This window comes from Nanorana parkeri, unplaced genomic scaffold (assembly GCF_000935625.1).
Source record: "Nanorana parkeri isolate BGI_ZX_2015 unplaced genomic scaffold, ASM93562v1 scaffold34, whole genome shotgun sequence".
Taxonomy (NCBI): domain Eukaryota; kingdom Metazoa; phylum Chordata; class Amphibia; order Anura; family Dicroglossidae; genus Nanorana; species Nanorana parkeri.
Window position 1 is genome coordinate 2883488 of NW_017306302.1, and position 22159 is coordinate 2905646.

At 40.9% G+C, this 22159-nt stretch overlaps 1 protein-coding gene across 1 annotated transcript in view; it reads left to right on the top strand.

Moving 5' to 3' along the window:
* The window catches only part of CENPK (centromere protein K), a 42144-nt gene extending 23051 nt beyond the window's left edge, over positions 1 to 19093 (top strand). Inside the window, exons 5-11 of the mRNA XM_018569243.1 lie at positions 568 to 640; positions 6769 to 6815; positions 8979 to 9061; positions 10261 to 10359; positions 10875 to 11010; positions 13305 to 13358; positions 18881 to 19093. Of these exons, the coding sequence (XP_018424745.1) occupies positions 568 to 640; positions 6769 to 6815; positions 8979 to 9061; positions 10261 to 10359; positions 10875 to 11010; positions 13305 to 13358; positions 18881 to 19039 (651 nt within the window). The 3' untranslated portion in view covers positions 19040 to 19093. The remainder of the gene's footprint in view (positions 1 to 567; positions 641 to 6768; positions 6816 to 8978; positions 9062 to 10260; positions 10360 to 10874; positions 11011 to 13304; positions 13359 to 18880) is intronic.
* Positions 19094 to 22159: the final 3066 nt, after the last annotated feature.

Sequence of the window (22159 nt, forward strand, 5' to 3'; positions counted from 1 at the left end):
AGTAATCACTGTGTCAGGGGAGACTGGGGAATTTCTTCCTCCTGCATGCAACAGACTGATGACATTATTGACCCAAGATGCTTCTCTCAGGCCTAGGCACAGTCACTTGACTGAAGCTCAGGGTCTGCTTTTGAATGATAAATGGTGCAGTTTTTGAAAGATTATACTGTATACACTGTACATTGAGATATGTCTGGAATTTGTTCTTGCAGACTTGTAAAGTTAGTTATAGGCAGGGCTTGAAAAATTTGGCGGTGTCTCACCAGTCAGTCAAAAATTTCACCAGTCAGAATGACCTGACTATAGCCTTGCAATATATGTTAAAAAATTTTGGGGACAGATAGAGCTTTCTTTTGTGACCCCACGGGGGGGGGTTATTTTTTTTTACTATATAATGAAAACAGTACCATAAATATATATTAAAAAAAAAGTAGTCTGCTTTAACGGTTCATTTAACATCTGTCTTTTTTTTTCACTTCTGTAGATCTTGGCTTCTGCTACACCCTGTTGCAGGAACATACATGGAGAATTTTGTCATTAAACTTTGCTTCTGTATTTCATATCTAGCTGCATCTACTCATGCTGAAAGTAAAGGCACTAACAGCAGAATGTGAACAGTGGCAAAATAAGACACCAGACAGTAAGTATTTCTTGGATTACTAGTCAGCTTATATTGTCCATGTTTGGCCAAAGGGAACCAAAATGTGTTGCATATAAAAGTACTGCAACGTTCAGTATTGTCTCCTTAAAACAGACAAGGTCAGATTGTCATAGCATTATTTCCAACAAAAATCCCACAAACAATGTATGTATTCCACATACATAGAGAGTAGAGCTACGAAAGACTGAATTAATACATACATTTACTCTGTGTCTCTGCTTTGTAGGGCTCTGAATTCACATTTGGCTGCAGGGGCATCGGGGCATAACCTCATCCTACTAATTACTTTGTATATGATGTAAATTCTGACATTTAAATGCTGTCTGCGTTAAAGCTATACTGTTGCATACAAGTTAATTTCCACAAAAACATCCATTACGTATGTAAATAATAAAAACTAATTTTTATGTGAAAACGCCTCAGTTTCTTAGAAAAATACCTTCTTAAACTCTGTGATATAACATAACCGGCAGCTACGGGTATCCAGGGGAAGTATAAAAAAAGCAAATATGCCATATCCCTTGACTGTACTCCACTGCTTGGAGAAACTACAAGCCCCATCATGCAGTGGGTGGGATTGGGGACAAGGGAGTGTCTCAATGTAAACAGACAGGGATGTGTGTGACAGATCGAGAGGTTCCTGGCTTGTTGGTCAAAGCGTTCATGGTGGGCAGGGCAGACCAAGAGTCTCCTGAGCTGTCACGTGTAGTAAGTGGGCAGATCAGACTGGGGGCCTGAGATGACTGGCCCTACCCACTACATTAAGCTTTGGGGTAATGTTATTGCGCCTCAATGTTAATAGGAACTACAGAGGGGATTTTTTTGACAGTGGCCTGGGGAATAGCGGACATAGCAGCTACCAGTTGTATTAAAAAGGAAATACTGGAGACTGAGGCCTGATCACTATTCATTCAATTGGGGGTTACTTTGTTGGTGCATAATTCTTTAACAATATAAAAACATGTTTCACCAAAGTAAGACATTCGAGGGAATTTATCACAACTGGAGCAAACAAAATCTGCAGCAGCTGTGTATGGCAACCAATCGGCTTCTCTTTTCAGATTGTTCTGTTATAAATTGAGACAGAGAAGCTGAATAGTTGCCATGCACATCTGCTCCAGATTTTGTCTGCTCCAGTTCTGATAAATCCCCCCTATTAACCTTTTATTTAATTAGATAGCATTTCTACCTGGAGTTCAGCTTTATGAACATGATAGCATACTGAAGCATGTGCAGGACTTTAATAAACTCTTCTGCAGCTTCTCTTCTCCTGTACAGTAAATCTTTGCTTGAAGCGCTGTGTACATGAGTGGAAAGTACACATTTGTGCAAACTTACCGATGTACATAACACTGTTCCAGAGGTGAGCGGTGCCGTACACATAGAGCAAGTCAGTCAGCTTCCACAAACTGCATACAAAAGCCATTTCCAGCTCAGGCGTCCACTGCTCATAACAGATTGGGATGAATGGAGATGTTCTGTACCTCTATGTGGAAGTCCGAATACACTATCAAAGAGGAACATCACTCCCCCACCCCTTACCGTTTTCACCAAAAACATGCTCACGTGTCTATGATCCAGCGGTGTTCTGTAGGGATCTGACCCTTTGCTGTTTTACACCCAGCCCTGCGCCACCATCTTCTTCATAGGGAGTTGACTGTATCATCTGGGTTTTTGCAGTCGGCCCCTTGATGACGTCAGACACCAACCAGTCACATCTTATACTTCAGTTTCCAGATAAGATTGTTCTATATTGTACTTTCATTAAAAAAAACTATATATAATTTGATCAGCTGCTATTCAGGTCTGTTCATAAAACACCCACAACTCCATTAGTCAGAGGAGAGGCACCCCCTTCCCCCGTGTCTGCTAAAAAGCACATTTAAAAATCTGTATATGAAATGCAATATATAGAACAGCAAGCAGCTGCATTAAAATAACTTAAAAAAAAAACATTTCAGTATATGTCCTCTCCTATTGTTTACCTCCCGAAATTCCTAAAGTAGATCTAAACCCTTTAGTTTGATTAGGCTTTGCTTGACGACTTTTTTTTTTTTTTTTTTTTACATATCAGTGCTGCTGAGCCCCTGAAGCCCTTTTCAGCCCCTTTCAGCTACAGATCATTTTCTGGCCTGACTTCCTGATAGTGACAAAGGTGGCGCATGTGCAATATTTGTCAGCACTACCACTTGTAGAGAGTTGCCACGCCATTCATTACATGTAAATGGATTCCCTGGGCAAATCTGATCTGACAACCACAACTAATTGCTGGTATATGAGGCTCACACAGTTCCTAAGAAAAGGAAGAGAGACTTATGTAACAGTTTGTCAATACAGGGTCTGTATACGGTCTTTTCCTATTGGTGCTGCAGGCCATACACTTCCTATATGGATGGATGTTTGAACTCTTCTTTCTCTAAGTGATATGTTGACCATACACAGGGCAATTTTTACAGCTTTTTCAATGATTTTTCAATTGCAGAAACTAATTATATATAATACATCCTATTTATATTTCTAGGCTGCCATAGTAAGTTTTTTGAAGGGGAAAACCAGTTGATATTGAAAGAAAACTGCCCGTGTGTGTATAGCCAGCTATAGATTTTATACAGACCTCAGAATTGGCTGTTTTTATAACATATGTCAAACTTGTTTTTAATGTGTTTGTGTATCTCTTGTGTTAGAATACATTTATTGTGTTTTTTTAATGATTTTCTGTCTTCTATGGTGTTTTTTTGGAGAGTTTTTTTTTTGTCAAAATGTAGCAAAAATGCAGTTTCCATGACATAAAATGCACTGGAAAAACTGGATATGTGAACAGTACTATTGACTATAATGGTGCAGATCTCATCATGCATTCATGTGCATTTTCACTTACCTTTTATCTACGCTAAAAATGCACAGAGCAGGTGTTTTTCCCTCTAAAATCGCATCACTTGATTTCATCATTTTGAAATAAAGGTGTTGCCTTAGAGCAGATACAGCAAGTTGCCTGCTGGTACCTTAAAGTAATAATATACTCTCAAACTCTTCTCAATAATCAATCCAGATCACACAAATAGTAATTGCCTAGCAAAGTATTTCTTTTACATTCATCTTGTTTCCATTGTGTTTATGTACAAGGAGTATGATGGGGAGAATCCAGTTGTTTGCTACGAGCAAAAGTTCATTCTTCTTTCAGACACAACTTCTTTGTTGTTTTACATGTGTTACTCGCCAAATAAACCGAATTACACAGAAAGTATATTCCAAAGGGCCTGAAAAAAATTATCCTATATCAAACTGTCACATGATGTGACAGTAATGATGTGCATGGTGTAACAGATTCAGAAACTTTTCTGTTTGGTTATGGGTACACTTTTTAAGCATTTTGCATTTATCTAATTAATCTTCTATTCAGGAATAAAATCTGTGGGGGTTATTCACTAAAGAGCTGAAGGATCCTGCCGTAGCTTCGGCTCTCTTCAGCTGCCGGAGCCCTTCGGTTCAGTCGAACCGAAGGACTGCTGTACGGGCTATTCACAACCAAAGGCGACCAAGCCAAAGGCATATGCTTCCGCTCAACTGAGTTGAAGCGGGGAGAACGGCCCGCAAATGACAGGTGGGCGGAGCCAGCTGTGATCTCACGGCTGGCCCCGCCCAGTTATAATGACAGATCAGCATCCCCAAATGACCTGGGGACGCTGATCTGTCATTAAACAATAACAACTGGGTGGTGACGGCCGGCTCTGCCCAGTTGTTATTCTTTGGCCGGGACCTACTAGAAGACTCTGGCAGGTGCCGGCCAATAGGAAACAGTTGGGCGGAGCTAGCGGTCACTGCAAGCTCCGCCCAATTGGGCTTTTCTTTAAAATATCTTTTCTTTAAATTTTACTATTTGTTTAAATTTTGTAAGTATTTTTTCAACTATTTTTCTTCCCCTTTCATTTAGATGAAATGTGTACGTGTAATGCTCTGTGCGTTGTGCTGTGGCTGTATGTGTAATGCCCTGTGCGTTGTGCTGTGGCTGTATGTGTGTTGTGCTGTGTGCGTGTTGTGCCCTGTGTGTGTTCGTTTGTGTTTTGCAGGGCAACTGGTGGCGAGTAACTTTGAAGGCCTGGCTAGTAGCTCAGGACCTGAAATTTTGAGCCCTGATGTAGAATACTATATCATGTCATTTGAGTGAGAGCTCTGAGTCTGCTTGCTGGGACTGCTGACATATTCAAGCTGCCAGCAGACTTTTAAGGTAAATAACATGTATAAAATAATGTTAAATGCACGTATAATCTAATGGGAAGACTCTTTTTTTTTTTTTTTTAAATGAATGGTCGACAATGGCAATCTTTACATTCTTTGTCAGTACAGGTTTTCTTTTTAATGGGTCAGTCCACTCTATAAACCCCCATTCACACTTGTCGCAAGCGTGACAAAGGTATTGCAATTGTGTCACTCAGAGATTCCCCCTCCATTCCTCCAGTGTTCATTGGAAGGATAAACAGGGGAGGGGGCGTGCACAGCTGGCTCTGCCTCTAGAGGATATTGTCAGGAACCTTCCCGGCTGCAGCACGGCTCCGCGTTTTGGGTCACAGGAGGACATTAGTAAATATACTTCTGTGACGCTCTCTCCTTAACTATTAGAAAATCTAATGAATGTTCTGAAAATGACAGTTTTCAAATGAAATTCTGAAACAGTGTACAGTATATCCATCTTTACTTTTACAGCCAAATCCCAGGTGTTCTGACAGGCAAAGATTCAGCACTTCCTAATATTGCAGTAGCTTGTCCCGCCTTATCCTGCCACCTACATATTGTTATTGGACAGTGAGGCAGCCCATTCATAGTGTTTGCCAGCAGGAATATGGGTGGCAGGAGCTAGTAGCAAGCAAAAACAAGTGTCAGAGCGTTACCTGTTTATAGGGTTGTGGCTTTGGCCAAAAACGGGAGCGCTAAGAAGCTGCTACTGGTATTTTTAATGACAGATTCTCATGAATTCGATTGTAAAGTCAGATTGCAGCATGTGTGTGACCAGCTTTAGGGTTCATGCACATGGGAGCAAATACAGACATGTGCATACAGCGTAAAATACACCTGTATTTGTGGCACCCAGGAGCCGCAGCTGCTGCAGTTTTCTGTACTTTGGAATGCATGGACAGAATACACCGTATCCGGGTGTATGCCCAAAACACCAGTACCAGGCATAAGTTTCCAAATGCAAACACTTCCGCATTCAGAAACGCTCGCCCGTGCAATGGTGTTTACAAAGGTACAGCGTTTTCTGTCCATAAATTCCATACAGAAAGCCACAGCAGCTGCGGCTCACGGGCGCAGCAAATACAGACGTGTTTTGCGCTGTATGCAAATATGAATTTGCACACCCATGTGCATGAGCCCTTAGGCAGCCTCAATGGAAGCAGAGCTGACTTTGAATAATTGTAGTTAAAAAATACAAAGAATTGGATATTTTCCAGGTAGCTAATGAGCCTCGTATCTGCTTGAAATCTTTTTATTTTTTTATTTTATATATTTAATGACGTATCGCTTTAAATCACTTCTCGCTCGTAAACAAATCCTCCTTTTTATTTCTTAAATAACCCCCAATAACCTTTTACCGGTCCAGTGAATCCATGAGTAAAAAATGTCTGCTCTAATATTTTCCTGAGCCGTTTAATTGTTCACGTAGATCTGCTTCTGTGCTGCTTTGTGTCTGGCTCACTCTGGCTTAAATATCTTAGTAATGTTTCCCATAAGACCTGCCCTTTATCCGATGACCTCAACAATCCGATGAGCATACATGTGATTTTTATGGAGACAGTGAGAAGATTTAACGAGAATAGATTGCATCCTCTTCCAAATTCTAAGAGCATAGAATAAAATCCATTCATCAGTTTTTCCTCGTTAGTCTCTTCACGTGGGTTGGAAAATACCAGCTACTTCCCAATTAAAAGGCCTCCATGGTTAGGTCCTTCACCTATTTGTGACATCCAGCGTTGTGGGTGATGCTGTCATCGTTGGCACGGTTCACATGTGTCTTGATTTCATAGACAGTGAGGAAATTGAGAAGCTGTCTTCTGTCAATATGTTCCCATGGAAACCAAAATATTAACTACTATTTATTTTATGTTTCTTAGTAATCTCCCAGAACCAGGATATTCTGCTAGCCGCTGGAAAAGAAGAGGTAACCCTCTCATTGGATTTCCCATAAGCTGTATGGTTTGTTGGCAGGCTTGCGTTGGGAAGAATATGAACCAATGTTCTTTCCTGTTAGAATACTTATTGATTAGGTTGACTTTTCCACAGGATCGTTTCTATAAGCAGAACTGCGCTCAGTCACTTCCTTTTAGTGCTCCAGCAGTAAATTGCCCGGAAAACATACTCTGCTTGGCTGACGTCAGCTAGCGTAGCAGCGCAACACGACAGGTTTTGGTTTTTTTTACCAGCGATTCATGAGCTCATGTCACAGTTCATAAAAATCGAATTTTCTTTTATTATCACTGGAAATTGCCTAATGAAACTCCTGATCTGTCAGGGTATGATATCATGTTTATTTTTATGAAGTCTTTTGTCCCTGGTTGTCTGTGTTTACATGGAGCTAGTTATTAGACTGTGACACCTTGCTATTAGATTGCCTGGGATCCTACTGACACATTGCAAGGCTGGACATTGTCAGAGAGTGCAGCGTTCACAAGTTCCCGCATCTACATGGAGGAAAATGTTCATTCTGTAGCAGTACAGTATGTTTAGGGCCCTATTAGACTATAGCGTAAGTCATTGCATGTTAATGTGTGCTTAATTAATTTAAATGGCACCTAAACTCACCTCCTGGCTGTACAGTTCTGCAAAAGTTGCAGTGTGGTGAAAAATGTAGCATGCACGACTTTTTTACCACAGCACACGGTACTGCGGACGCACACATTTGAATACAGAATAAAATAAACCTGTATTTGCGGCAGCCAGAAAAGCTGGCCGCACAGCGGATTCCACTGGAATATTTTTTTTGAAACTTATACCACATCACTGGTGTCCCGCCCAAGTTCCGCCCCCTCTAACGTGTTTCACCCATTCATGGGCTAGTCGTAGAGATATCTACGACTAAGCGCGTGATTGGTTGAAACGTGACAGAGGGGGCGGACCTTGGGCGGGACACCAGTGATGTGGTACACGTTTGAATAAACTATCCCAGTGTGCAGCCAGCTTTTCTTCTATTTGTATGGGCTCATATTGGAGAGAGAACGTGCTCCCAGTGGCAAGCACCTAGCTCATTCCTTTCCTGAGTCGTGGAGGAACAGTGCTTCTTTTTTGTGTTTTTGCACAGGATTGGGGTACTATGTGTTGCAGCACAAAGGAAGGCCGCCAGGAGGCACACGTTAATGTACACTAGGTGTGCTGTGCGATAGCGCGCGTTAAACACATGATATAATGCAATTAAAGCAATGCTGTCCGTGAATGGGCCCTTGAGGAATTTCCCACATTCTGCAATATAAAGGAAAGAACACTTGAAGTGGGGATGTGATATATTGTGGTCACTTCACCCAGATCGCTGCCAGTCAGCTGATTCAAATATATTACTTAATAGCCATAGGATATAAATCCACTTTCTGCGTACCAAATGCCTTTGCAAACCCAGTTATTCTGCTGTAAAGGTAGTCAAGATATCACTGTGCTGTACATATAAGTAGACAGCAGAGCTGTGGGAGGGGCCCAGAAGGCCCCACTCACTACAGACTGTCTGCAGGAAACTACAGGAGGGGGAAAAGACCAGACCAGTCTCCTTGTACAAGAAGAGAGAGCAGCAGGGACTGGTCTTTATTACAGGAAGCACAGATCTGGAAGAAATACACAAAGCACACCAAGATTAAGTAGGAATACACATTATTCTTCTATTTAGACATTTGCTTATTCAAATTTAAGCTTCATTTACATTGGCCAGTTACGGGTTTTTGGGGAGATCTGTCTGCAAAATCTGTCAGGCTAGATAGATGCAAAAAATTATGCATGCTTAGATGCATCTGTCGTTTGTCCATTGAAGTAGCCAATGAGATTTCAGCAAATAAACCGGTCTTGCGTTTACATGCGTTTGGGAGCGTTTAGAAATTAAAATTGATTCCTGGACGCACCTGAGCATCTAGACGCAATGTGTGAATAGATCCATTGGAAATCATTAAATGCATATATATGCGTTTAGAAAACCATTTTAAACGCATCTAATCGGACCCTAGCGTGAATGTAGCCTAAACCTAAAGACATTAAATAAAACTCCAAAATCTAGAGTCCTTGTCAGGCTGTTTTACAGTTTCATATATATTAGCTACAGTGTGGTAACTGGTTGTTTGTTTTGCAGCTGAAATCAACAGATCAGGAACTTGAAATGATGCTCTCCAACGTCCGAGCCAAGAACAAGAAACTGAAGAGTGATCTGGAGAAGTATGCCGCTATAATAAATATGTTACAGGGCTCCCTTCCTGCAGGCTGGTTCCGTGGGGGCGGGGGGGGTTAGGGGTACAGCTAAACTCAGGAGTCCAGTATATGATGTATTGATCTTCATTGAGATCCCTTCTTACCTCTCTAAAATGCCGCAGACATATGGCCAGCACACACAATGCTTGAGCAGCACCAGTGGATGTCCTGCTTGGCACAGTCGTGTCTACAGTATTTATATAAACAAGTACTGGACTTCTAATAAATCTGAAGTACAATCTGCTTGTGTATGGTTCTGCTTACAGAGATGCTGCTACCACGGCTATTATAATTGACAGTAAGGGTTAGTTCAAGCCAGAATTTAGGGATGCAGCGATACTCGTGCTCGCCTAAATGCTCCCGATACCGGAACTTCTGGTATCAGAAAGCCGCGTGGCGAGTCATTACACGCCGCCTGGCTTCCTGATTGGCCGTCTCCATGCTCTCTCATCACCAGGGCACATGGAGCCGGCTTCCCGGCCAATCAGGAAGCCGGGCGGCGAGTCATTACCCGGCTTCCTGAAAGCTCCATGCTTCCTCGTCACCTGATTGCTTTCTCGTCATTCCCGGCTAATCAGGGAGCCGGGCAGAGTGTAATGACTCGCCGTCCGGCTTCCTTGATGAAACTTCCGGTATAGGTATTCAGTATCGACATGTAGCAGGAAAAAAATATCAGTACTCGATACCGAAAAACTGGTATCGGTGCATCCCTAGCAGGAATTCAGTTTTAAGGCTGTTCCAAAGCTTACGACATGCCCCATGCATTAAAGCAGAACTCCAGACACAAATTGTACTAACCCTTGCAGTGGGGCTACCCCCGCACTGCAAGGGTTAACCGTTTTTGTCTAGGTTAAAACAAAAAATGTTTTACTCACTTTAAGTACTTTAAGTCTTCCAAAAATTAGACTGCTCATCGGCATCTTTGCTATCAGAATGTGTCTGCATTTGTTCTTTTTTAAATCTTCGGTTAGACGGTGGGAAGATCTGCTGGCAACTTTATGTCTGCTGTTTTTATTTGGATATGTTCCTTGTTTGAGCAAACCATCCAAGGTATCCGCACAGGCACTGCAGAACACTAGCAACAGAGGTGTTCCATAAAATATTCTTCTATATTACATACATTGTGCAATGGAAGCATTTCCTGTATTGTGTTTTGTGTCTTCTAGAGAAGAACGCTGGTTGGATGAACAGCAGAAGTCAGTGCATGCCCTCACAGCCAAGCTAGAGGAGCTGAAGAATCAGGCATCCAGTATTTCCCAAAGCAGGTATTTTACCCAAGCTTCTCATAAAGCCAGAATTGCTCTGTATTGATTACATTTCACTTTGATCAGGTTCTCTGCAATTTAGATAGATAGATGGATAGATAGATAGATTTTGCTACCTTGCCTTTTATCCATCCACTTAAGACTGATGCTGCTTACAAGTGGCTGCCCAGATTTATCCACCCTCACTGTTTAGCATGGAGGGAGGAATCAGTCAGAGTGTTTTTGTTCACCCCTAGGTGGAACAAAAAAAAAAATAACGGGGTGACCAGCTTTATTTGAGAAGCACAGAATGATATGCTTAGTAAAAACATTTATTTTCAGATGGGGTTCTTTCCAGAAAACAATTCTTTAAGGGAGTATAGGAATATTTTCTTATAGCGGCCAATAAGGTTCCTTAATACTGTACTAGGACTATAGAAGGGAAAATCTGATTGTTGTGGGCAGGATAATGTCAGTTTTTGTTAAAATGTGTGTTTTTAATAATCTTCTTGATTTTATCTGAACCCTTGATCAAGCATACATGAGAAGCTAAAAACTAAGCTTCAGAAAGTGGGAGCCTACAAGGATGAATTATTAGCTGCACTTGGAGACTTTCTATCGGAAAACTTCCCTCTTCTGGAGGAACAGAATGACAGGGTGAAGAGGAAAAAGGTAATTTTTTGTCTACCTCCCTTCATTTTGTCAAAGTGTAAAACATTAAAGTTAAATAAAGTTTCATAGCCCAATTGAAGCTTTGTGAATTATTATTGTAATTAGGGATGCATCGGTATCGGTGCCGATACTGGGCATTGCCCTGAGTACTCGTGAAAATGCCCCAATACTAAGCGCTGATACCACTTTTTTTAAACTGAAGCCAGCGCTCTAAACAAGCGCCACCATTCACAGGAAGGCTGCCGATGTCCCCAGCAAGGTCCCAGCAGCCTTCCTGTGAATCATGGAGCCTCATTGCAGCCCCTGCCACAAATCTCCTCCTCCTTCCTGTGGAACCTGACTGCCGGTACCCGCCAATGAGACTGACCGGGACCCCTGGTGAGACCCCCGCACAGCCCACCATAGACCCTGCACATCGTCCTAAGACCCTGCATAGCCCTCCTGAGACAATGCAAAGTCACCTGAGATTCTCCGCTGGAGACCTCAGGCTGGCACCCCGAAGCAGCACAGAGTATGTAGCTTAATATTATTATATATAATTATATATATTATAGTGCACTGATGAATAATGCATTGCTGGGATTTGTAGTCCTCTATTGCCAGTTGCCATTCGGCATTGCTGTATAATGTATCGATGGGATTTGTAGTCCTCTCTAACTGATTGTATTATTCTGCATTGCTGTATAATGTATTGCTGGGATTTGTAGTCCTCCATAGCTGGTGCTATCCACCATTGTCCTAAAATCATTAGTCTGTATTGTTTTAGAACAACTGACGCAAAAAAAAAAAGGTGTCCGTAATTGGTATAAGCGAGTACTTGAGGCTAAGCATGGTACTCATACTCGGTCTGGAAAAAATGGTATTGGTGCATCCCTAATTGTAATGATTAAAGGGCTTCTTTTTCTAGTTTTTACCAGTACTATTTACTGCAGCAAATGTTTAAAATAGCCTGTGCCAGCCGAAGGAAACGAGAAAATCAGAGCACTGCTTGACACAGAGCGCAGTGGTTTGGGTCTTCAGCAGTCCAGCACAACCCCTGCTCAGTGTTCCAATCAACAGGATTGTTTAGGAAATGTGAACACCGTTGATTGAAGCACAAGGCGGGGGAAGTTAGACTGATGAAGCACAAGGCGGGGGAAGTTAGACTGATGAAGCACAAGGCGGGGGAAGTTAGACTGATGAAGCCCTGGAACACTGCACTCTGTTGAGCAGTGGTCCGATGATGCTGCAAAAAAAAACAGAGGCCCTTAATAATGACTGTTTATGCAGCATAGCTACAATACATCATAGTTGATAACGCTTTAATTGGGCTTTAAAGCACACCTATAAATAGTTTTAAAAGACAAAATAAGCCTCTAGTTGTATAGACAAAACCATACATTTAGCTTGCTTGACTGTTTTCCCGCTACCAACCCTACAACATGAAAGAGCAAAGCTTGCAGGTATGGGGCAAACATACTCACATTCTTTATAACAGTGCAATGCTTGTTGCCTTGTGATTTATCACCGGGGGGGCATTTCTGGTATAGGATATCTGGCAGACTGTAGCAGCACATTGGGGGGAAAGGAAATAAAGTTAATGGTAAGATGTGGCACTAGAGTGCATCACTTGTCCAACCAGAAGCTTATTTTGCTCATTAAAACCATTTGACAACTTTGCTTTCATTTTCATCACCCTATTATTTCTGCATACTAGGAAGCCCCCCTCTGTAAACCCCAATTTAGTTCCCTAGCAAATGTTCTCTGTCCAATTTCTTTTCTGCTGCTCAGTTCAGTCCCCAGAAACTAGAAGGAAATTATTCTGTTGCTAAATGTGAAGTGCTAGTTGCCAATCCAGAAAATGCTTGTACCCCTTCTGCACACATGATCTTGCCCCAGAGGCACATCCAAGGCACGCTTCAATATAACCCATAAAAGTGACACACAGAGGAATTCTGTTTTTTTAATTAACAATTGTAAATTTTACAACATATCGGCAGTTTATCAATAAAGTTGTTCTTAATAACATTGCAACTGCTTAATGGGCACAGTGACACTCTTCAATTAAGAGAAAAAAGATAATATAAAGAAGAGTTTGGGATGTTGTCCCACTGAAACTTTAGCAAGACTCGAGACATACCTGCTTTTTCTTTCTGGGAAGGGACGCTTTTATGGGTCACTGGACTGCATTTCCATTCCTAGTTTTTCTGCTCTGGAATGACTCATTCACAGGCATGTTATAAGAAAGATTCAATACCGGCATTAAGTGAAATATAGAAAACATAATGTAACTTGTATTTCCTATCTGTCTTCAGGGTGCGGCTGAATTACCACAAGTGGAATGGACACCTTTAGCAGATATTTTAGAGGTAATTATCTATTAAATTGTACATCGTGTAGTTGTTAAAGCTCATCTTTTTGAAAAATTTAAATCCCCTCACTAACACATTAGGCACATTTTTTGTTTTACTTCTAAAGCAATATTTTGCTTACTTAGTCTGCCGCCTAGGTCCCCCGTGCACGTGCCATGTTTGGGGCGGGGAACCGGTCATCCATAGACGTAGATGAGCCCATACTGGGCAGTCTCTGGAGTCCAGTTTTGCTGAAGTTACCGCTGAGATTACTCTTCTGAATTCTGAGAGGACTTGACCGCTGGAAAGCCCATAGGAAGTCACACTGGCAGTAATAAGGAAACCCGAAGACTCAGGGCTGTAGTGTCACATGAGCACAGATTTAGGTAAGTAAATAGGGTTTGTTTTTTTTGTTTTTCCAATGGCAGCGATTACTTTACAGGGGTTAGGGGAGGGAAAGCCAAAAGTTCAGCTTTGACTGAGTAGCAGCCTCTGTATACCCTGTACAGGACACCGGGACTGGGTCCTGGAAGGACGCTATATTTCCCCTCTGTTCCCCTCTGTTTAGACTGGGGTTAACTCACCTGCTGGAGGAAGAGTGTGTTTAAAAGACAGGAAGTGGTAGCTAGCAGGTGAGGAGTAGTGTGGAGGAGGTTGGAGAGTGGGGATCTGTGTACTGCTGTGAGCTTGAATGTCAGTAATCTTGCTGGAAATCTGTAGACTGGGAAAGTTACCCTTGAAGTCTGGGACTGTTTAAACTGCGATTGCAGCTCTGAAATCTTCATGTCGGTGAGACAGTTCTTTTGTGTGGTACTGAAGAGTTGCTGTTTGAGTTGGCCAACTGGTCAGTGAAGATTAACTGTTTTGTTATTTTGCTGCTGTGAAGCTATTTAAGTTAATAAACTTTACTTTATTTGCAAAGCCTGTGTCCTGCGATCCTGCTGGATTCCCCTAACATTACAACCCCTTGTAAATTACTCGGTAATGCAACACTCTACCCAAATGAATGTTATATAATTTGTTGTTCGAGAGATGGGCGTTCTTTTGGTAATATTTAATAACCACAGTTTTTTTATTTTTCACTATAAAAATGAAAAAACATTTTAAAAAAAAATGTCTTTACTCTCTCCTTTAAAACAAATAAAAATGCCAGGACCATATGGACACCAAGTTTTTGAAAAATAGACAGCCCAAGGACACAATTTTTGGGGAATAAAAAAACATGTTATTGAGGTGGTTAAAACATGGAGCTTGGTAATGGTGCACTAGATGCAGGGTATCATTAGCTTGCAGGTCATACACAGAGGGAGGAAGAGATGAAGGGGGTTACACAGGCACTACCAAGACTGGGTGGCGTGAAGTAAAACAATTCCACATTAAAAACCTCAAAGTTGCTGCTTCCTACCCTTCATTCATAAATCCTTATATCATTGAAATGTTCATTGATAGTCCTTTCTAGTTGTATGTTCTCAGAGGAAGGGGAGGGCTGTCAAATGAAGACATTATTAATGTTAAAATTTGTGATCAATATGATTGGTCATCACAGCAATTACTAGGTACAGAGCCATTCTGATTGGCCTGTGATTTATGCTGTCTAATGACGATGTAAACACAGTGCCGTTTTTAAAATGGAATTCCAAAACACCACTGCCAATATTCCGCCAGTTTAAAACGTACAGCCGTAGTGCAGGGGTTAAGTGTAAGCAAATACTACTATTTTAAATGCCATAAGGCAGGGCTGTTTAGATACACTACAGTCAAAACTGGAAAGGAAATCTTGAGATGCATACAGCACGTATGGCCTACCTGTTGGGATGTTCAGTTTGTTTATTTGCGCAGAATGCGCCATGCCACCCCAGTCTTTTTATCTCTAACCTGGTGGTGCTGTAACATCCTGCTTGCTGCTTCAACACAGAGTTTTATGTAAAACGTTAAAAAAAACAGCACTATAACATTTCATACAGCTACCAATCAGATTGTAGCATCTTTGTAAGTCTGAATGTGAATGGCAATGCAGTAAGCTGAAATAGAGGAAGCTCCACAAGCAAATGCTTTCTGTATAGCCCTAATAGCTTATTGAATGATTTGTATTTGTTTTCTGAAGTTATTCTTTAATCGTTTTACTGCGGTTTATGAAGATGGGGTGTCTCCTATGCAAATGCATTGATCTATCAAAATAATCCGTTACCTTTGTCCTGCTTTGAAGTCAATGAGAGTCAGTGCTATGCCCACCCTCTTCATTTCTTCAGCATGACTTGTACAGATTTTTCTTCTTGTTTGCTTCATATCTTCTTTGCAAGTACAAGCTGAAGAGGAGTGGCCATACACAGGTACTCTTCTATTTTTCACATATCTATGACTGTTAAAACCACAGGGAAGCCCATGTCTAGAAGCCTTCTATCAATGACCTGGTTTCAGAAGTATCTCTATAATGCATTTGTCTAAACTCTTCAGCTATCTTTTGAAGGACAAATGAAGTTTAGATGCAAATAATGTCTACATGCAGTCTTCAAAATATTTTTTTATATATATATATATAGATAGACTGGGTAGATTTCATTTTGGTCTTTGTTCCTCTTGGGCAGATATTCCCTCACTTCCTGCCACAATAACGGTTGTCACTGGTACAGGAAGTGAAAAGAAATCTCCCTAAAGGGAAACAGACAGCATTAAAAATCTGGCAGGGTTTCCAACACAGTTATGGTCAACTTACTTGATATGGGGGGCCTCATTATCAGTAAAGGGAGGCACATAATATCCAGTGAATGTAATGCTGCTTTAAGCTGTCAGAGATGGCAGACATAGAAGATGAGATTGTCAGACACTACGAACATACAGGGGATGGTTAGAAACTGTAATTATAATATAGGCAGGGGTAGACAAATGCTGGCCATTCAGCTGTGGTAATAGTACAAATCCCATCATACCTCTGCCCCTGGGGTCATGCCTATGGCTGTAAGAATCTTGCAATGCCTAATGGGATTTGTAGTTCCGCAGCAGCTACCTACCGCTGCTCTAAGAGTTGTTGGAAACCGGGGACATGCTCAAAGAGAACAGCCATAGACTAGGAAAACATTGACATTATAGACTGCTAGAGAGCACTGCTATTAAGCCCCTTAACAAATCAATGCTTCCACATTTGTGCTCCCTAAAGGCCCTTTAAAAATTACCACATTAGACATTTCTTTTAGCATAATTCATTATAAAACATCAGTGCAAAAAAAAAGAGATGGAGAGGACAGAAAAAAACAATATAAAGTTTAATAAAGGTTATTAATATATCATTAATACAGTTTAATTCAAAATAAATAATTTAATTATAAAATTACATTATAAGTAAACAATGATAATATGAAACAAATACACCAAACCATTTATTACAAGCCAATCTAAGGAAGTAGCAAAACCCTTTTGAGGGTCACACAGTGAGTGCCAAAGGGCCGCAGGCTGGACATCAGGGGTATAACGCTTCCCCACTTTAAATCTTGCTTTAGATAAAAACTACGAGGAAAAGCTAATAATATTTAAATAATCTTGCCTTTTTAATAGCACAAGAAACATAAAAAATATAACTTTCTTTCTTCTTAATCCAGATGCTTTTTTTCCCCAGCCAAATTCACTATGACATTGTCCTCAGTCTCCAAGTCATTGTCTAAGTGATTATACTTTGTGAAACATTTGCCTCCTCTTAATGGCTGCAAGCTTGGGTCACTGTGACATTGACTGAGATAAGAGAGTGAGACGTCAATTTATATGGATACATTGGAGACTTGTTATTGTGGATCTCCTGATTTACACAACACCTACAATCAAAAAGAATAATGACTTCCAAAGAGAAGCATTTTTATGGTTCTATAATTTACAGGAAGTCAATTCTCTCTCCCAGCCTTTAGTTTTACTACTGCATCTCAGCCAGCAGACAAAAGTGCACAAATACCTGAATGCATATCCCCTTAGTGACACAGCTTCAGAGATTTTTTTAGTTCCTGGGGACCTGAGCAATTTGCCATTTTTGCTACGTGTTTGTTTAACCATAATTTCCATCTCCCTCATTCATTGCACCTACACATATTATATACCGTTTTTTAAAAGACAAAGTGGGCTTTAATTGTATGTGATTGTAGGCCCTCACAAGCAGGACCCTCCTTACCATCTTTTCTTGAATTGTATTGTAATGTCTTCCTTATACTGTAAAGTGCTGCGCAAACTGTTGGTGCTATATAAATCCTGTATAATATTGTGACACATACACATATGAGTTCTTATTTGTGGTTTTAAAAAATACGAAACAACAGACCAATGCTCATTTTCCTACATGATGGAATTATTCTGTCATCAGTCTTTAACCATTTGAATAATTTTGACGGAATAATTCCATCATCGGTCAGGAAGGGGTTATAATAAAATCTCAAGAAAACCTTTATTGAATTCTACCGTTCTTATTTTAGATGCAAAATTAATTTTATAATATATTTAAAGGATACCTTTTAGTACCCTGAAGGTTTTAGATAGGCTCCAACAATGAAAAGCAAGTACACAGAAATGCCTGCACGTGCCTTTACAAGCTCCTTCCTGCAGCTTGGGTGTCCCAGTGCTGAGCTACTATAATTACTAAAGGTAAACACTTGTAGTAGTGTCATTCCCTGGTCCCATCCTCTCTAGTCCCTTGTATTATTAGTATTCTTATTGACCAGTAAGGCTGGCTGATATAGTGATGAGTAAATTGGGAGGTGACAGCAATTAAATTGGAAGGAGGTGACCACAATAAATAGGAATCTTTATGGGGTCATTAGGAAGGAAATTAAATAAAAAGGTAAAATTTCAGTTTGTATCATAGCACAAAGTTTATATTAAGTAAACTAAAAGCATATAATGCTTTAAACTCTAGTAAAAGCTGAACTCCCAGGTGGACTTAAGCTCTGGGGATTTTTCCTGAACCTGATGCACTGTGGAGTAATTCATCCTCAAAGTTTACAACAAAAAACACTTTGTTTTATTTCATTAGCTCAGCTGCCCCTGCAAGCCTTCTAAGCTTAGAGCAGGTGCACAGGAAAGAGGGGATAGCAGATTTCCGAGACTTGACTGCAAAGACTTCAGCATTACTCTTGTTAACATTTAGGATGAGTTTCTCCACAGTTCCTTCAGCTACAAAGGTGAAGCGAGGAGTTGTTTTAAAGTTAATTTACTGCTTATTAGGAATATGACACATTAGACAATATAATGAGTGTTGCTAGTGGCAGCCCTGTTCAATAAAGTCCTGGCAGTTTTATATATGAAAGCCAGATTGGAGAAAAACAGGCACCATATGATCTCCCGTTTATAAACAGAATATGAAATATGCCTTTCATGTTTAGAGCTGCTGCTTTGAAAGCCCCTTATATGCTATTTCTGTCCCTTTTAGCCACTGAGATTATACAAATGCTGAGAGCCGTGAGACCATAAAGGAGAAGTTACCCTGTTTTGAGATACCACTCCATATTTCAGTGAAAGTGAAGAAATCTAAATACTAATTTGCCTAAACCTTGGTTATTATTTTTCAGACCCTCATCAGCAAAGTTATGGATTCTCCCCATGATCCTTACATTAGAGTTAAAGAAGAATTTTGGCCTCCTTATATTGAAATGTTACTCCGATATGGAATTGCACTGCGCCACCCTGAAGATGCAAACAGAATCCGTCTAGAAGCCTTCCACCAGTGACCCGGTTTTCCAAGCCTGGAAAAAACTGAAAGCTGTTCTCTTCGGCTGCTCAAGTTTGTGCTACTGGCTAATATGCCTCTGGAGACAGGTGCAAGTCATTCTTTGATAGGTATATCGGTAGTGAATTTGTCAGCACTCTATTCTTCCTTATTTTGTGGTTTGATATTTCAGTTATCTTTTGAAGAACAGATGTGATCACACATTGCAGGGATGCAGGTTAGGGACAAAGCATAACTTGCCTTTATTACTTGGCTGGAAACTAAATGTAATTTGCTAGATTTAAAAGAGTAAATAAGCCAAAGTGCATTTTCTCTCGGGATGAATGCTTCCTGAGAGTCATAGAATGTCTTTCAGGCCACAGAAATGGTTTTATGTGATGGATTTATGTAAAGATCAAGAGTCCTGTCAGTTAAGGGTTTTTTTTTTTAACAGATTTGTTTAGTTAACATGCACACATATGGCCCAGTCTTGGGAAGCAGAGTACCCATTTCTTTCTACCAGTGGACTTGGTCTACTGTAATGGTAGTGAGTATAACTCACTCTCGGTACTTGATTTTCTAGCTTCTTGGAACATCTCCACTTAATTAGGTTACATAATTAGTCAGGTTGAAAAAAGACACATGTCCATTGAGTTCAACCTATAGAGAAAGGTGCTTATTGTTTGCCCTGTTTCTACAGAGGAAAGGGAATAAGACCTGTCACTGCACATTTGCCACATCTACTGGTCCGCTCAGTCATCAGAACCCCGCGGCAGGCAATCAAAAATTGACAGACACTTTTAATGAGATAGCTAGTGTTCTTTGCTAGCTTTTAAGCACACCTGTACTTGTCCATTCAGACAAAGCAGCCTGCAGCGTGTACCTGCCTTCACTCCTCTGCTTCATTCTGCGCTGGAACTGATAGAAATGCTTCCCTGTATGGAGCAACATGTGATTTATTTATTTTTTGTATGTGACAGTGCTGCACCAATTAGGAGTTAAACAGGATTGACTCTAGCTTACACCAGACTTTCCATTCACCCCGGCAGCTGAAAGGAGCAGCAGGGGAGCAATAGGAAGGTGTGTTTATGCTTCTGGGGAGGGATAAATCAACGTTCACCTGTTGTTTCACTGTACTGGCCAATGAGGAAGGTTTCATGTGAGTGATATAAACACCAGTGCAGACCGTGGCTGTTCAACTAATGTATAGATGGAAAGGGGTGTTAGTTTAGGCCAAGAAGACTAGGCAAGGTGGGTAAGAAAGTGCACTTACCCTTTAAATTAGACATTTACAAAGTGCAGTAACTTGTAGCAATGCTTTTGCTCTGCCCTCTTTAATAATAAAGAATGTTTTAGTTATCGAACATTTAAAGGAGAACTATGGGTTGAGTGAATTACACTGATCCCCATAGTTAGAGCCGACGTGTGACATTGAAACTGTCGCATGTCCACTTTTTTAATCGGGAAGTGAGTGAAAACATACCACCGCTCACTCACTTCCCGATCATCTCCCTGCAGAGAGCGGTGACTGTCAGTCACCGCTCCCCGCAGGGATCCTCCCTCCCCTCTCCGATCCTCCAGCGCTGAGTGGAGGAACGGATTGGGGGAGAGGGTGGTCACAGCTGGCCCTGCCTCTAGATAGGCAGAGCTCGTTGTCAATCAGCCAGCTGGGTGGATCTCGTCAGTATTGTCAGGATCTTTCCCGGCTGCAGTGCTCTCAGTATATAGCGGGCAATAGTTCGCTATATACGGAGTTTTGGGTCACGGGAGAATGTTGGTATATGTCCTTCCGTGATCCTAAAGAGAACTATGGGAGAAGTTCATTTTTATCCTTGCCCTTTGTTAAAATGTAAATCAGATGTTTGCTTTCCAGGTAATCTTTCAAGGTCATGAAAATGAAAAACCTGGTCTGCCTTCCACTGGGTTTCACGTTCCCAACTCCACTTTTCTCCCAATTTCCTACATTTAGTCACCTTAAACACTGAATAGGCCATATTTCTTTCTTGACCTTGATGGCTTAGTACGTATGTGCACCAGAATGCAGCTTAACTGAAAAACAGCTGTACATTACTATTTAACACTAGTCTCCAGTTCTCCAGTGCATTGCCTTTTGGAGTTGACTGATTCATCTATCTGGTTGATTGGTCTCAGTTTCTTGGCTGAACACTCTTTGCAATATCTGACCTATTATGGAAATATTTTATGTTTGACGTTGTGAACTTTCCTTTTTTTGGATAAAATCAATAAAATCTTCCTGTTTATATCAAAAAAGCACAAATGTTTATGTAATGTATTTGACTGTTTTAGTATTTATTTCAGATAATCCCAATACTTTCCATTTGTTTATTTATTAAATCAGATTTTCTTTTAAAACAAAATTGAAGGAACGTTCACAAAAGTAGACAAGTTCAACAAAGCAAAATAAAAGCTACATGGATTCCAATTCCAGAGTTGACTGAATGATACATATAAAAACACAGGCACACATATGAATATAGTCCTAGGACTCCATAAATTGGATAGGCATTCCATTCTTTCTCGATCGCCTCAACATATTGCTGTTACAAAGGAGCTACCTATAGCAATGTATAGTCCCTGTTCATTTCCTAGCTGACGTTATTGGCTGCCACAGGGAGCCACAATAAAAGGACATTTCCAAATAGGTCCAGTTTGCCTTGACAAGCCGTGTGCATCAAAATAGTTTTTACCAAATGGAAATGCTGAACTATTGTGTCTATAGCGTCTTTGATGCCTGGGAAGTAACGTGTTGTCTGGACCACCAATGCACATAGGAAAATTACATTTTCTCCCTTTTGGTCTCTTAAAGCTGAACTCCAGGCTTACCTTCAGTCTTGCTCGGTTGTTCAGGCTCCTCTCCTGTCCTGGAATTGGTTGCTCTGATTTCACTGTACTGAGCTTCTCACTGAATGCATTGAAAGCCAAATAGAGCGTCATATGTGATCATTACCTATGGTGGTCTGCATGCAAATGCAGCCTGCCTAGGAATGCCCACTTCTCCAGACTGACATCTACACATCAAGGCATTTTTCTATTTTCATCCTCCAAAGGGTCCGCCTACTGCTGTGTGCTGTGATGTTTTCAGGAAGCTATGTACAGCACCCTGCCCGCCCTTCCCATCACG